At 32.5% G+C, this 16,519-nt stretch overlaps 4 protein-coding genes across 4 annotated transcripts; 3 read left to right on the forward strand and 1 right to left on the reverse strand.

The window, feature by feature from the left end:
- The first annotated feature begins 2,731 nt into the window (after window positions 1–2,731).
- LOC112488976 (uncharacterized) lies at window positions 2,732–3,691 on the forward strand. Its single transcript, XM_048465207.2, has 2 exons — window positions 2,732–2,974; window positions 3,238–3,691. Exons 1-2 carry the CDS (start codon window positions 2,840–2,842, stop codon window positions 3,550–3,552), a joined length of 450 nt encoding a protein of 149 aa, XP_048321164.2. The 5' UTR covers window positions 2,732–2,839; the 3' UTR covers window positions 3,553–3,691.
- A 2,778-nt stretch (window positions 3,692–6,469) lies between these two features.
- On the forward strand, window positions 6,470–8,543 carry LOC107432574 (squamosa promoter-binding-like protein 3). Its single transcript, XM_025066737.3, has 2 exons — window positions 6,470–6,974; window positions 7,959–8,543. The coding sequence occupies exons 1-2, from the start codon at window positions 6,574–6,576 to the stop codon at window positions 8,197–8,199; spliced, it is 642 nt and encodes a 213-aa protein (XP_024922505.3). The 5' UTR covers window positions 6,470–6,573; the 3' UTR covers window positions 8,200–8,543.
- Window positions 8,544–8,922: 379 nt separating this feature from the next.
- LOC107416469 (probable protein phosphatase 2C 39) lies at window positions 8,923–11,859 on the reverse strand. The gene is made up of 5 exons (XM_016024953.4): window positions 11,608–11,859; window positions 10,151–10,399; window positions 9,703–9,979; window positions 9,405–9,559; window positions 8,923–9,316 (listed from the first exon to the last, which is right to left on the reverse strand). The coding sequence occupies exons 1-5, from the start codon at window positions 11,641–11,643 to the stop codon at window positions 9,179–9,181; spliced, it is 855 nt and encodes a 284-aa protein (XP_015880439.2). The 5' UTR covers window positions 11,644–11,859; the 3' UTR covers window positions 8,923–9,178.
- Window positions 11,860–15,027: 3,168 nt separating this feature from the next.
- Window positions 15,028–16,123, forward strand: LOC107432463 (uncharacterized). The gene has a single exon (XM_016043613.4). The coding sequence runs from the start codon at window positions 15,110–15,112 to the stop codon at window positions 15,854–15,856; it is 747 nt and encodes a 248-aa protein (XP_015899099.3). The 5' UTR covers window positions 15,028–15,109; the 3' UTR covers window positions 15,857–16,123.
- Window positions 16,124–16,519: the final 396 nt, after the last annotated feature.

Genomic DNA, 16,519 nt, shown 5'->3' on the forward strand with positions numbered 1-16,519 from the left:
TACTGAAGATGTACAGTCTATCACATTTTACCAATTTTTTGGGCCCCACAAGTCCCATAACGTGTGTTGAATGCAAAAACATGAAAAATAGGGATTCTAAAATTATACTAAGGAGAGAAAATCCCAAAATTTCATAAAAGTGTCCCAAATTTTGCAAAAAAATTGGATGACTGTTCACCCTCGGTAATTCCCGAGGAAATTGTCGATAACCAACACATACCCTTTGGAAAAATTACCGACGGTTTCGTCGGTAATTACCGAGGGCGTACAGTCCATCACATTTTACCAATTTTTTGGGCCCCACAAGTCCCATAACGTGTGTTGAATGCAAAAACATGCAAAATAGGGATTGTAAAATTATACTAAGGAGAGAAAATCCCAAAATTTCATAAACGTGTCTCAAATTTTGCAAAAAAATTGGATGACTGTACCCCCTCGGTAATTCCCGAGGAAACCGTCGGTAACCAACCACATACCCTCTGGAAAAATTACGGACAGTTTCGTCGGTAATTACCGAGGGTGTACAGTCATCCAATTTTTTTGCAAAATTTGAGATACGTTTATGAAATTTGTATCTCACAGTTTTCACATCGTCAAAGCTGTCTTCATACTGCCCAGCAAATTCATTGACAATCTTAAGCCTCCGATTCTTTCTCTGCTTCCTCAAACTCCGACTGGCAATACGAGGAAGAGCTTTGACTGAGAGCCGCCTATCATGTCCAGAATCAATGAAGGAACTGCTCAACTCCAAAGACCCAGTAGGCTTCACGGTATGCTTCTTCCCCATTGAACTGTTATAATTCGTCTGCAAAACCAGATCTCCACCACTTTTCAGATTCATATTGGTTGTAGGAAGTGCATCCAAACACAGACATGGTTTAAAATATAATAGGATATGTAAGTAATTTTTTTTTGTTTGAAGGTTACAATGGATATTGAAGGGTAGAACAAAAAAGATATCAAGTGAGGGGGCAAAAATCATTAACCTCGGTCCTATGAGGGTATTGGGCCAAATTCTCCATTTATACAGAGATAAAGGATATATATCCATAATTTGGGCTTTTGCTAAAACAAAGTGACACCTCCCTATACTCAACCTAGAATGGAATTGGATGTATCCAAATAAAAAATCAAAATAATAATTAATTCAAAAAGAAATTTTAGTGTATTATATACAAAAACAAGTAGTATTTCTAACAAATTACAAACCACATTGAGAATACAGAACTTGGAATAAAATGTGGCCTATATAAACAATGTTTTATCGATCAAACCTGGATCGGACTTAATGGAGAATCTGTTGGCCTCGGTTTATTGATGTGATTGAGATAAATTAACTAATCACCATGCTACATTTTCGAAATGGGATTGATTTTATGTATTAACATATTTGATAAATATTTTTGACACATAGTTTTGGTAACTCTTGTATAATATATTCAATTGTATATAAATTTCTTATTAAAGAAAAAAAAGACTATATAAATTTCCATTGTTTGATAAAACTTTTTATTGTTTATATGCACCCTTAAATGTGCCTAGTGGGCCAATATAATTTAAGAAAAACTCTTGGTCAAAATATCTTAGTTTATATAACACACAGCTTTATATAAACTTGCTATGCCTACAAGTAAAATTTCTTATTTATATAACAAAATTATGGAGATTTGATATGGTAAAGATGTATAAACCGATATCATCTAAATAAATACATGCCATTTAAATATCGATATGGTATGACATGTTTCTCACTATAAATTGTTCAAGGTCATGGTCGTGATCATAATAACCAAAATTTATATATGAATGTAGAATTATAATTTCGAAATAGAAATTTTTCCAAGTAATAATTTTAATAAATTGGTTATATTGCAATCTAATTAAACAGTGGGATTTGGTACATTTGGGGTTGAGTTTTTGTTTTATATATATATATATATATATATGGTGAAATTTTACGATATGGATGATCTCTATCATGTTATAATGCGAACCATTTAAAAAACAATAATTTTAAAAAAAATCATTAGTGATATTCATCTTTATATGATAAAATTGATGATAATTTTTTTAAAAATCATTGTTAATACTGTATATATATATAATCGTTTTTTGGTGAGAGGGGATTTGGATAGGGATGCATCATCCAATCCAAAAGAAAAAGAGATTCCCAGTGCTCGTGGGTCGCAAAAGAAGTACAGTTGTATGTACGTGTTGAGACTTTCTGAGGCCGATGAGGCAGTGGACTGCGGGGTCAAAACAAAAGTCAGTCGGTCATCGATCGGTGCATGTTCACCTCAACCTTGCTCCATCCAGTCTGTACGATACTAGATAAGGTTTATTGGTCCAAAACTCCAACCACACACTTCTTTTTCATTTATTCTCTTTGAATATTTTACTTTATATATACACATATATATATATATATATATACATATGAAAAAAAAAGGCTTTAAATTGTACTACGTACATTACACGTACAATATCATGACCAAATATTATATCTATAATATATAACAATGTTAGAGAAAGATTTAAAAAACACATATCTATGTGTCAAGCAGTGATATCATTTTGATAATGTGGGAATGTGGGAACATGCCCAACTAGCTCAAAACGTGTCCAAAATCTCTATTACGTGTCAGAACAATCTTGAGACCTGCCCATTTTATGTTTGTCCTAATTAATTTTATGTATCACATATATATATATATATATATATAGAGAGAGAGAGAGAGAGAGATGAGTTCAATATTGATCAAAACCATATTCCACACAAGTTCCATCATTAAAGCCGAACAAATTTCAATCATCAACATCATCAGTTGAATATTGGACAATGTCAATTTTGACAAAGAGAGCTGTTTTCTTTGGTACTGCCTTGAAAGCTATGCCTAATGCTTGTATTCAATCTGTCACTACTTTCTCCACCATTGCTAATCGCTTTTCCACTGCTTATAAACCTGCACCCCAGGTATATATATCTATCGATCTATTGATATTGGATCTTCTATAGATATATATATATATATATATATATTAATGTCAATTGCCTTTTATTGATACGTGTTTGTTTTTTTTTTTTTTTTTTTTGGTTAGTTGTTAATGGCTATAAACTAAAAAGGGTGTCAAGAAATTGAAAGGAAAATGAAAAAGATGGATAATTAAGATATTAATTCAAACTGTTGGAAATTTAATTGTGATACATATTTGAATTGGTGGGTTTTGAATTTTCAGGGTAGCCAAACAGATGGAGAAGGCAAATATATAGAATATATGAGTGGGGTGAGAGGCTTCGTTACAGATACAGCAATATTACAAGGAACGGTAAAAGCAACGGAGATGGAAGAGAAGCTTAGTGAAATGGCTAAGGAAGCCATGGATACTGCATGGGACTCTGCCAAAAACACCACCCAAAAGGTTGAAGACACATTGGTCGCTGAGGCTGATGAGAATGTTGTTGATACATCAGAGTACAGAGCCATTGAAGACATAACCCATCGTGCAGATGATGGTCATGATCATCCAAGGGATGATAGGATCAAACTATAACGACTACTTTTACTAATATTGCTTTTGTTGTTTGGATTATCTACACTTAGTACCTTTTAATTTTGCTCAACAAAAAAGTTCCATAAGTCCAATTTCATAAATATATATATATATATATATATATATATATATATATATATATATATATATATATATATATATATATATATATATATATATATATATATATATATTTTTTTTAAAGTCCCTTTTTATATATTGAAAAGCATAGTCCAAAATCATACACTTCAAAAAAGTTTAAATTTGTAAATCATGGATGGGATTGCTTTATAATATATTATCACTTTTCTAAATGATTTGAGAATTTGCAAGAGGTGAATTGGAATTGAATCATATATTTTGACAATATATTATATTATATAGTGGGCTCAAAAAGATATATAGTGAAAATAATAATAATAATAATAATAAACAAACAAACTGCAGGTATATATGTATACGATGGTAATGATATATGTATGTGTACGCGTTTTCAAGACTGTCAAATGTTGGATTATAATTGTACGTTCGTAGAAGATGCTCTGTTTGTTTGTGGGACTTAGCATGCGGAAAAATATCGGAGCTGTGAAGAATCTGATACCGCTAGCTAGCTTGCCAAAAATTGACATGTTAAAAAACACAATTGAAAAAAAAAAAAAAAAATGGTTCTATGAAATGTAAAGAGGAAGACGATTGAAAAAAAAAAAATGCGATATAAAGGGAGCTGGGAAAGAGCCAATATAATTAGATTTTTCTCTCCTTTTTTTTTTTTTTTTTTTTTGTTTTAAGAAAAGGACTTGTGTATGGAACAATTGATTACAGATATACAGATTTGTCAAGTGTTGGGGACCGATACATATTCAACATCATATATACATATTGGTTGAGAACAACCTGTTTGTCGTTCTTTTCTTATATATAGACAGCAACTGCTCCTTAATTTCTAACGCTATATGTTAATATATTTATACTTCCTCAGTTTATTCGTATTCTTTCTGCTTTATTTCTATATCTGATATCACCAATCATTATAGAATCACAAAAGTAGAGATACGGTTGTTTGTCCACATATTGTTTTTTTTCTTTTTCTTTTTTTAATTATATCATATTATTTTGGATAAAATTAAACTGCATTAAAAATAAAATTAGAGAGATTAATTAGTTAATTTGGGGAATTAAATCTTGAAATTACAATATATTTGGCTTTGCTGGGTAGATTGTAGCAAAGAGACGAGAGGAATCCAAGGAAAAAAGCATTAATTTTGGGACCAAAACCCAACTCATGCCTGAAATGTGAGAAAGTTACATACATTATTTCCAGATTAATAAAACAAAGGCGACGCGGAAGCTAGTGAAACTCATGTAAGAATATTGGACCACTGTGGTCCTCCCTTTTTCATTTTTTTTATACACATAGAAAAATATTCTATCGAGTGATATTCCACAACTTATGTTTTTATTTGTTTAATTAGTCTAATTTACATGTAATTTAAAATGAAATATTTCATAAGTTACATATAATCGAACAGTATAAAAAATATATTATATAAAAAATAAAGATATAAATATGATTGAATAATCTTGACATTCTATGCTAAAAGCTTTAGGGTTACATTTTACAATGAATAATAAATGAAAAAAAGAATAAAGAGTAAAGTAATAAGGGAATAGTAATGTACATCATTACATATGAAAATTATATGTAGCAAATAGTAAAGAGAGAAGTGAATCGGGATTTAACAATATTTGATATTTGTCTACTGATTTAATCCACGTATTTTCCATCTTCCACATGGTCTTCAAGTAGAGCTATGAGCACACAGATATTCGTCAATAGATTTTTGATTATTTGATATTATTCACCTTGTATGCATGAACTTTACGTGCCAATCCTAAGATTTAAAGTCGTGGTAAAAATTATAATACAATACAAGGTAAGTACTTTTCAAGGCGACTCACATGATAATTTTTCCATGCAAGCCTATGATATATATGTTAATATTGATAAGTGCTAAAGATACTGTCATTTCTTCACTTTCAAAATTTTTAATTTAAAATTAATGATTGATATAACACTATTTTGTATGGCTACTTCAGCACTTTCCCATTGATTGTAAAAGTTGAAATTGCAATAGAAAGGAAAAAGCCAGGGCATGCAGTTGGATAATCAATTAAAGCAAGAACTGTACTCCTCTTTTCGTACTGCATGTTTTTACTTTCTAGTTAACCATACACTTAGCGTTTTATACTGATTTAATATGTTCATTGACCATAAAAGTATATATTACATTGTCCATCAAAAACGACATGTGTCCCTCTCAATCCCAGCAACTTGAACAACCTTGACATAAGCTAAAAGCAATACACACACACACACACACACACAAGAATTCAAAATCTATGATTTTATTAAATTAATTTTTTTTAAAAATAAATGTTAAAAATTGCTATATCTTTTTAATTTAAATTCAAATAACAATTGATATTCTATTCAACCGATTAACATTTGTCACATAAATATACTTAACTAAAAAAACTTACTCATATATACTGATCTTTATATACACAATATGACTCGACCATTTGCTAGCTGTAAGAACTCCATATCCCAAAAAACTTATGAATCATATATTATCTACTTCGAAATTGTGGTGTATATATATATAGATATATATAGAAAATGTACTTGAGATTTTAGTAGTACTCTTACAATAATTACTGTTACTAGCCAAAACCCAAATTAATAACATTCAAACTTATGTTAAACCAATGAAAATTCACTATTAGATTCTACGGTTCCAAACTGATGACACGTATGCTCTCTTACACAAAAAGCAATGAAGCTTTGTGTTGTGGTCCTCCTCCTCTTTTCCATCTTTTTATTTCCTCGACTCTCATCGCCTTCATTTCGTTAGTACCCTTTCAAGTTCCCCACTAATATATATTCCATATCGATCTTCCACTAACCCTAAGTTTAGTCTCTTCTTCCCAAGCTAGCTCTAGCTCTCTATACCCCATATCATGGAGGCTGGAGCTAAGAAATTATTATATGAAGGTGCTGGCAGGCAAGGTTGGAAAGAAAGAGCAGCAAGCAACAGAGATCATGAAGATCAGGTACTCGAAGATGATCTGTCTGATCAGGAAGAAGATCAAACATTTGGTTTTGGTGGTGATGGTGGTGATCAGTCGAGCTTTGCAGTGAACGATCAGAAAAAGAAGAAACCAGCAACTGGAGTGGCAGCTACGAGGAGAGGGTGTGGTGGTGGTGGTGGTGGTGTTGGTTGTCAAGCAGAGAGGTGTGGTGCTGATCTGAGTGATGCCAAACGCTACCATCGCCGCCACAAGGTCTGTGAGTTTCACTTCAAGGCACCTGCTGTCATCGTCGCGGGCCTTCCACAGCGCTTTTGTCAGCAATGCAGCAGGTCCAATTCTATTCTTTCTTTCCTTCTTTTGTTTCGTTTTACCAGCATTGTTCGTTGCTCTCGAATTATATAAACATGCTTTAAACAACTGTCGTAATTCTTGGTTCCGCTTGCAACAAAATAGATATACTAAACCATTCACAGTTAAGTTTGAATGATGGAGATCAATCTTCATTTTTCTATTCGATCAGTAATAGAATTCCACTTCAATTTAAAAGGAAAAAAAAAAGCTTTTTTGTTTTTTTTTTTTTTTTTTTTTTACTCAATTTTTTTATTCCTTTGCTAATGTTTTAAAATGATTTTATACTATATCAACGATGAACATAAAAATGGAGACAAAAGATCTCCATCCAAGTTTGAATATATGCCTCTAATGCCACCTTCATGCAATTCACTCATTAATTGCCTTGTTTATTATTTGCATGATTCTTTATGAAAAGGTAAAAATTGATGAGGATTTTGAATTTTTCACATTCTAATTGGTGGTTTCCCAGTTAATAATTTGTCATACTAACCTTACTGTTGATGAGTTCATGTCATTGATTCGACCAATAAGCAGAATTTTTACTTCCTATACAATTTTCTTTGCTGGCAAGTCTTGGCAGATACACACTTAATTAACTGTTAATATATATATATATATATAGAGAGAGAGAGAGAGAGAGAGAGATTTGTTACAACGGGCGCATAATATTAGGCAACATATTTTTGGAAGTCTCTGTCAAATAATATGTTGTCTAACATAAACGTCCAGATTATAGCATTAAACAGGTATTTATTGTAGCAAAATTTTATATATATTCAACAATTTTCCCGTCAGAATGGATTAACGTGCAAACTTAAATATATCTTTTAAAGTTATGCAGTTATTTTTAAATACAAGCATGTCATTTAAGGATATGAGAGAGAGAGAGAGAGATACATTTAATTACTGATCATAATATGGTTTAAGATCCAACAATTGTGCCCTCTTCATATCCACAGGTTCCATGAACTGTCAGAGTTTGATGAAGCAAAAAGAAGTTGTCGCCGGCGTTTGGCGGGACACAACGAGAGGCGCCGGAGAACCCCTGCTGAATGTTTTGGAGACGGCTCATCAAACCGGAAGGCAGCCTCAAAAGAAAGAGAAATCCAGACTACACAGACTGAAGATCATCGAGCCAGAATGCAGATGACACCTCCCCATGGGAATTCAACTGGTTATAAGCAGTTCTACATTAGATGAATGAAGACCATACATATATAAAATATATAAGTATGATAACCATATCTATATCCATACATATGCATCATGCTCTCTCTCTTCTGTCATCCTCATCTTGTGCCTTCTTATATTCCTATATATATGTTATATTTGCATGAAATATCAACGTCATAATCATTTACAGAGAATTACCATGTAAATGCCTAAATAACTACCATGTGTGAGCAGATTATTACTTCTCTGTTATGCTCTAAAGACTTTGACCTGTCTATCCAAATGCACCTCTACAGGGGCATCAGAAAGTACTCTTTTGTTATCCAAAGCCTTTTAATATAAGGGTCGCTAAAATATACATTAACCATTTATCCGAATTGCCTGCTATGCTTGTAGTAACAGTATTGACTTTTTTAACTTTTTCCTTTTTGTTTGGTAGAACAGTATCGACTTTTAACTTGTTTATATGTCCATGGTGATTCTTCTTAGTTCGGTAAAACATGAATTTTGCAAGTTATTTTATGTCGACTGTTACTTCCGGCTAACGTTCATTGCAGATTCAATCTCTTGGTTAATAACCCTTTAGCTCAATTTTCTCCTTCAATTTTCGCTGTTAGTTCACTTTTAATGATTTTCTTAATTCATTTTCTTCAGAAGCTCCACTCCATGGGGTGGAATAAGGACATCAAGAGCAATAAAAACGTAGACGGCTTATAATTTTCAATTTGTCAACCAAATTCAGCATCAATATCCAACTTGAAAAGAAAATACCATCCACGATCCGTTATCCACATACAAAAACTTCAGATTTCCCAGTACAATACGTATTCTTGGCATTGTTACAGTATGTTTACATCTACGATGCAACAGTGAAAGAGTACATACAATATATATAACAGATTCAGAGGCTTACAAAAGCACACTAAGCATGAGTTTTATGCTTTTAGTTTTGCTTAAAACCTTGATTTACATCATCAAACGAAGCTATAAAGACAAGAGTTATCCATCACTGAAATCTTACAACTATACATGAAATATCATCTGTGCTCTTCCTATTAAGTGCCTCTTCAGTAAGGTGCTTTGCTGCTGAACGAGCATCCTTTATATGCTTGATAGAATCTACTGCTTCTTGGTTTGACATTACCTGAAATCACATTAAATTTCCCATTAGCATTTCCATGACATTGCACAATAATATTGTGAAAATGGTCAAGGTTTCTAGCAGAGCCTACCTTCCATAATCCATCACTTGCCAAGATGACAAACTCTGTGTCATCATCTATCATGTCCACCTCTACATGAGGCTCTGAGCTAAGATGCATCTTCAAACTCTTGTCACCAAACGCCCTTGCCACAGCCAACTGCCCATCAACACGCGGAACATCCCCTGATTTATATAGCACGGTTAAACTTAGTACTTCAGCGGTCATAAAGAAAACAGTGTTTAGAGAACTTGAAAGAGAAAAGTTATAAGGATCTGTTTTTACAATGACTGAACGCTAATTGTGCTTCGAGCATGCATCTGATTACCTGGAAAGTTCGAAACAAAACCACCTTTATTCTCAATCATCTCTCTTTCCATGCTTGGCTCATGATCAACTGATAGTTGTTTGGCTACACCGTTCTTGCAGATCACAGCCCGAGAATCCCCAACATTGGCTACTACTAACTTTCGGCAATTAATTAATATGGCTGTTACTGCGGTTGATCCCCCTTTCCCCATATCAATTGCTTCCTCCAGAATATTAGTATCCGTTATTCGATATGCTCTCCTAATTGCCTTCTCTGGTTCTTTCCAGAAGTCGGGCTACATAGACCACAAACCAAAGACGAAAACAAAAATAATGATCTCTCCATATCATTTCACTACTAGTGTTCATAAAAAAACTACAAAATTGGTGATGAAAATATTAATGCTCAGAAACATTGAAATAAACAACAAGAAAATTGAAACAAGGCTTCTGAATGCAAGTATTACCTCCTTCAAAATATTCTCAAAGAGATGAGACCGTAAATAATCAGGGACCTCATGACTCAAGTGACCATCAAATATTGCAAATAATCCCAATTCATTGTCATCAACTTGCTTAAACTGTGCAACAATATAATCTTCCATGGCATGATTTGATTTTCCCTTCACCAAGTGGAACCCGTGTGTCACATGTTTCATCATCTTGCTCTTTCCTTTCCCAGAGTCAGGATCTGATGAACCTAAACCAACCTTTTCCTATAGTAAATATACTCAGTTAATTTCCAAAGCAGAATACTTATCTTGTAGAAATCATTCTAAGCAACTCAATGTGAATTAACAAACTAAAAGCATTGCTCTTTAACGTTTGGAAACCCTAGCCCTTGCTATAAGTCTATGCATTTTTCTGAGAACCATAATTCAAAGATATTAAAATACAACAGTATTATACCTCATGGGATGGTTGAATGGACTAGAAAGTTAAAATCACTGACTTGTCAAATAAACACAGTCATTACAGACTGACTAGAAACAAAACTTCCCTGCTTAAAATTTATAACCTTTCAACTCGGAATCTCCCTGTTAGTGGGCATGAATGTCATCCGGTTAAAAGGACAAAGATAGATAATCTTATTTTGAACCCCACAGTTTTAATGTAAACACCACATAAATACAAAAGAGGAATAATCTAACCATGAAACACCCTGAATTCATATCACCAAAACTAGTCATAGAAAAATGGCTGAAAGAAGCATGTGGCATAATAGTTACTTTTCCTAAATATTTTCTTGTAGAGCATAAAGCATTAAAGATGCTGCAAGAAAACAGAGAGGGAGGGGTCTATGATAGGCTAAACATGATGGTGAAGAATATCAATTATGTCTTGGTATAACTGAGTTGGTTATCAGAGTCCCAAAGGCACATGAATCAAGGAACAAATGGGTTCAAGAAATGGAATATAACAAGTAGCAACCCAAGAGATTGTTCTACATTTACAGAACAAACAATTTTAAAGGATATAAAAGGCTGGCAAATAAGTCTAAGAGAAGAAGGTTATGTATCAAATTTATTCCTGAAAATTGTGGCTCACAATTATGAGAGAATGGCATCAAGGTTACATATTCTATGACTCCCAAATCAGCAAAACCAAAAATGGGGGAATCAGATCTAAAAGTGGGAATACTAGAAATGATATATAAAAAATAAAATAAAATAGAAGAAGAAGAAGAAGAAAAGTCTGAGCACAGATAAACCCACCTGCCAATTTGGAAAAATGGGTCAACTTTACTTTTGCATATATGAAACCCAAACAATTTAAGGATCCCCAAAAATTGACCCATGATTGATGGGATCAAAATAACCAATCAAAAATTTTCAATAAAAAGAACGAACCAGTAGTAGTAAGACAGCATAATTTATTTGCTATGGAAGGAGATAGAACAAGGAGTGTGAAAAAAGCAAAGTACCTTCATCTTGCTGAGAATTTTTTCTTTGCCGGTCATGGTTTTCCAAAGTAATGAAAAACAAAAAAACACAAAAAAAAACAGTATTTATAATGATATTATTAATTATGTTATAAATTATATAAATTTGGTAGGAGATACGTAGAAGAATATTGAAGCTCAGTGGCCGAGAGAAAGAGAGAGAGAGAGAACCAAAAAAAAAAAAAAAATAGAAACACAGAGAAGCAGAGAGAGAGAGAGAGAGAGACAAGTGTGAAGTGCTAAGGATGAGGATGGTGCTACTGTTGACACGCCCACAGTGCATACCGCGTCCTTTGCATATCTCGTCAACCACGCCACGGTCCCGCGCCACGACCTTCTTTTTTTTTTTTTTTTTTTTTTTTCTCTCTCTCTCTCTCTTTATTATTATTATTATTGTTTTTTATCTTTTACTTAACTTTTTTTAACTGGTCAGTGTTTAGAAATATTTTCATTGTTTCACACCCAAAAAAAAAATAAAAAGAAAGAAACTAAAGCGCAAGTACATGTCTACTTTGTTTTAAAAAAATAAAAAAATAATAATAACTTTTTATACTGTTATATTAAACTTTTTTTAATTTGTGACATTTTTAATTTGGTTTTTGGTTATTTAGTTAAATTCTAAAAGTTTTTCTATTGTATAAGAAATCAATTTTTAAAACATACTTGAATTTTTGAATGAGAATTGTTATTAACTAGACACCAACTTTTCTATAATAAGTACAATTCACATTATTATCTATTTATTTTTATTAAATTATTACAGTGCATGGCCTAATACAATAATCTTCCATAATTACAAGGGTGGATATGAGGAAGCTTGTGAAATTGCTGCAATTATGGATATGATGAAGGTTATGTGAATAAGGGTTTTGACAATCAAAGTAAATCCTAATTTTCCTAAGCTTAAATTTAGAATGTTCAACCAATGAATTTTTTTTTTTTAAAAAAAAATCTATATTTAATAGTAACTATTCTTGAAGAAACAAAAGAGGAAAAAGAAGTTTAAAGCAACTAAAAAAAAAAAAGCAAAGTAAGCCTGCCAAGGCCCACTTTATATCATACCGTTGAAGACGAAAGTAAAATCTTATAAGCTAGGCCCAAATCTAAATTGACATTGACCCAAAACGAGTTCTACCGGCTTGGCCGAATTACGTCAAGTGTTTTTGAGTAAATTGGCACTGGTTAAATTAAATTTCCGACAAAGCAGTTGTTAGTTGTTTGAATGTTGATCATTTTTATTTGTACTATAATAATACAAGTTTTAAATGATGTGGAAGATAAAAAATTTAGATAGTTTGTAATTTAAATAATTTATTCCAAAAAAAAAATTAAATTTCCATTTTTCCAAAATGCTTTATTGAAAAACATACAAGAATGAATAAAGGCAGGAAAGCAACACCTCAGACAAAGACTCAAGGAGATAATTTGAAAAAGGACTCGGATTTCGTTATCCCATTGGAGTTAAAAAGCATATGAACAAAAAAATGTAAAACCAATTCTTTAAACCCCAATTTGCATCCCTTTTAATAAAGGACTCCTCTTCTTCACAAATACAATTTTTTCTTTTCTCCAATGTGAGAGAGAGAGAGAGAGAGAGACAGAGACAGAGAGAGCAAACTGGCCGTTTTATGTGGAAATCTTGGATGGGGCATTTTTTGACGTCTTAGAAGACCCACCACCACGTTGCCTTATATTTAGAGTAGAAACCAAGGAAAATTAACGAAGAGAAACTAAATCTGGCTGACCGGTGGTCCCTATGGCATAACGAGGTAAAAATGGGTCGAATTGGTCCTCAACAGAAGCCTCAATGGGAGACCAAGGATTTTTCTAAGAGCTGCTTTGTCTCCATGTTTGGGACTAATCAAAAAGTGTTTTTTATCAAAATTATATCAAACTTAAACTACATTCATTAATTCCCATGAGTCGTCCCTATGGAGCCTTGTAGCCTTTGCTTTCACCATATAAAGAAAAACTACACATATATTATATGAAAACTTTTATCCATAATAGGATAAATCCATAAATTTTTGTCCAAGATTCATTTTATTATCAATATTATAGACAGAAAAAGAAAATTATATTGAAAATAATTCTATTATATATATTATTTAATTTTAGTTTAGTAGATGTTGTCATCCAAATTATTTTGAATATCAATACTTTATCATGATAATAGGATATGGACATCTACAAATTATTTAGAATGCAAACACCTAGTAAAATTTGAGTGATCAGCTTTGAAGATTTAAATTGATATTAATTGTTTAATGTAAATTTAATGAAATAATGAAAACAAATTTGGGTAAATCAAATCTTATGTGGATTTATTGTTAAATTTCATCAAAAAGAAAATAATATATTGTTAAATATTGATACTTATGTGCATATAGAGGAGAAAATTTATTGAGTGGCATCAAACAGTTTATGTATCCGATTATCACTTGATTACAAATAATTTAGAATAAAATATTTTATTAGTTATACATAACCAGGCTTTTTAATGGGACAACATAAAAGCTTGTTATCGCCAATAAGAAAACAACTATATATGTATATATATATATATATATATATATATAGATATATGCTTGAACACATCATTCTTGGTTTTGTAAAAACCCAAACAGCCTAAATATGATACTATTTATGAATTCCCTGACCCACCTCTCTTTCTATGTCGAAAGCTCTTCCCTCCTTCCTCAGCTTTATACATGTTGAAAGAAGTATTTTTGGGAAGCTGTGTCCTTCAAAAACAAAACAAAAGCAAGTGGACTAAGATTAAAGAGAAATTCACTGAACTTGGAATAAACAAAGGATTGTATATAATATATATTTATTAATTATATTTATTAATTATCTCTATTAAATATCTTCTAAACCTTTCTTAAATCTCTGCCAGGAAGACAAGGTGATGAATGCAGATCACTATAACTTATAAAGGACAATCATTTTTTTTTTTCTCTCTTATATTAATTGCAATCCCAAGGAGATTATTAAACGAAGCCCCCACTTATTAAAGAATTAAAGTTTGGAACATGTATTTAATATCTAAGAAGGAGCTTATAAAATTAATCAACGGTTGGGATAGAACTAGATGTGGGTGTGGCCATTTGCGCAACATTGTGGGAATAAAGTTTGACTAAAAGTAGTGATAGCTAGAGAAACTCATGAGCAACATATATCATTCAACACACAAACTTCTTTTAGAATATCCCAAAGAAACACTTGACTATTATTATTACAAACACCACCTACTTGTGTGTGTTAAAATTAAGGTTGAGTTGGCCAAGTATAGGGATTCAATCATTTACATCACCAAACTTAAGCAAATTCAAATAGTGATTTTTTTAATTTATTTTTTATATTTTTTAGCATTCCATGTGTCTCATGCCAAATCAACATATATGAAAGAAAAAGAAAAAAAAAAAAAATGCTAATTTGCTAAACCACTCAAAGTCCTTTTACTATAAATACAATTTATCCCATGCAACCAAATCCTCCAACATTAACCTCCATGGAAAACACTCGTCGGAGAAAAAGCTCCTCCGGCGAAGCATTCTCATTTCCTAGCACTCCAACCCAAGACGAAGACGATCACTACCAAGACTCGAGCTTCGAGTTCGGATGCATCACACCGGACTCACCGTCCACCGATCCTTTCAAAGATTCTCCGGCCGACCATTTGTTCTTCAACGGCCGTCTACTTCCTCATTCTTTTCCATTCCAACCGGGTAACGGGAACGGGTTTACTGTTACAACAGATACTAAGTCTCGATGTTTCGGGAGCCGAAACAGCAGCATCAGCAGCAGCAAGGACTCACTCACGACATCCCGCAGTAATAGCACCAACAGCAGGAGCAGCAGCTGCAGTAGCAGTGCGAGGGCGAGCTATAGCGATGGTAATTATTATTATTATGGGAGGACAACGATGGGAAATAATAACAATAACAAGCGGGTTTCGGGTCATGTATATGGGTCTTCTCAGAGATGGCAATTCATAAGTACTCCGGTACCATCTTTGAGTCGGGAAACTTCCAGGAGAAGGAAAGTAGAAGGGAATGGGGAATTGAGATCGGAAAAGAAACAGGACCATTATAGGAGAAATAAGGTGGTCGTCAGGTATCAGCTTGGCCGGAGACTTTTCCGGTGGTTTGTGTCGGCCTGTAAAGAATGCCACGCAATTGAACCTTCCAGGAAAGATAAAGATAAAAGTCTTGCGCCCAAATGTTAAATAATTACAATCATTTTGCCTTCTTGTTTTTTTTTTTTTTTTTTGGTTTTTTTTTTTTTTTTAAATTTCTTTCAGGTTCTGCGTATAGTTGTCTTTTAATTTTAATTTTTTTTATTTTTTTTATTTATTTATTTTTTGGGTTCAGCGGTCGGGTTAGAATTTGGAATCGAAATTAATGGGCTTTTCTTTAAGAATGAGAGAAAAAGTAAAGCCCAATAAATGCTGTTGGATTGTAGTAGTAGATGAGATGTTTGCTTTGTTTAACAATGCTTTTGTTATTGTTTTGTTCGATCAAGGTAGCAGAGGGAACTTTTATAGGATTTGTAATTGACAATACTAAAATAGTGGAAAATCTTGTTCTTACTTTTTTCTTAATTATTATTATTATTTTTTTTTTAACAATGTTTAAGCTCATTGAATTTGGTTTGGCCTTAGCATCAAAAGTCTCTCACTGATCATCAGCTCATTGGGCATGAATCTTGGAGTGAGAAACTGGTAAGACTCCAATTTTCAACACATTTGAAAAAGGATTACCAACAAAAAAATAAAAAATAACCCACATTTGAAAAAGGGAAAACCATCTATATTATTATTATTATAATACTATTACATTATGTATAGTGAAAAGCACATGAGCATATCACCTAATTTCATGCTTAAAAA

This window comes from Ziziphus jujuba, chromosome 11 (assembly GCF_031755915.1).
Source record: "Ziziphus jujuba cultivar Dongzao chromosome 11, ASM3175591v1".
In the NCBI taxonomy this organism is placed as follows: Eukaryota; Viridiplantae; Streptophyta; class Magnoliopsida; order Rosales; family Rhamnaceae; genus Ziziphus; species Ziziphus jujuba.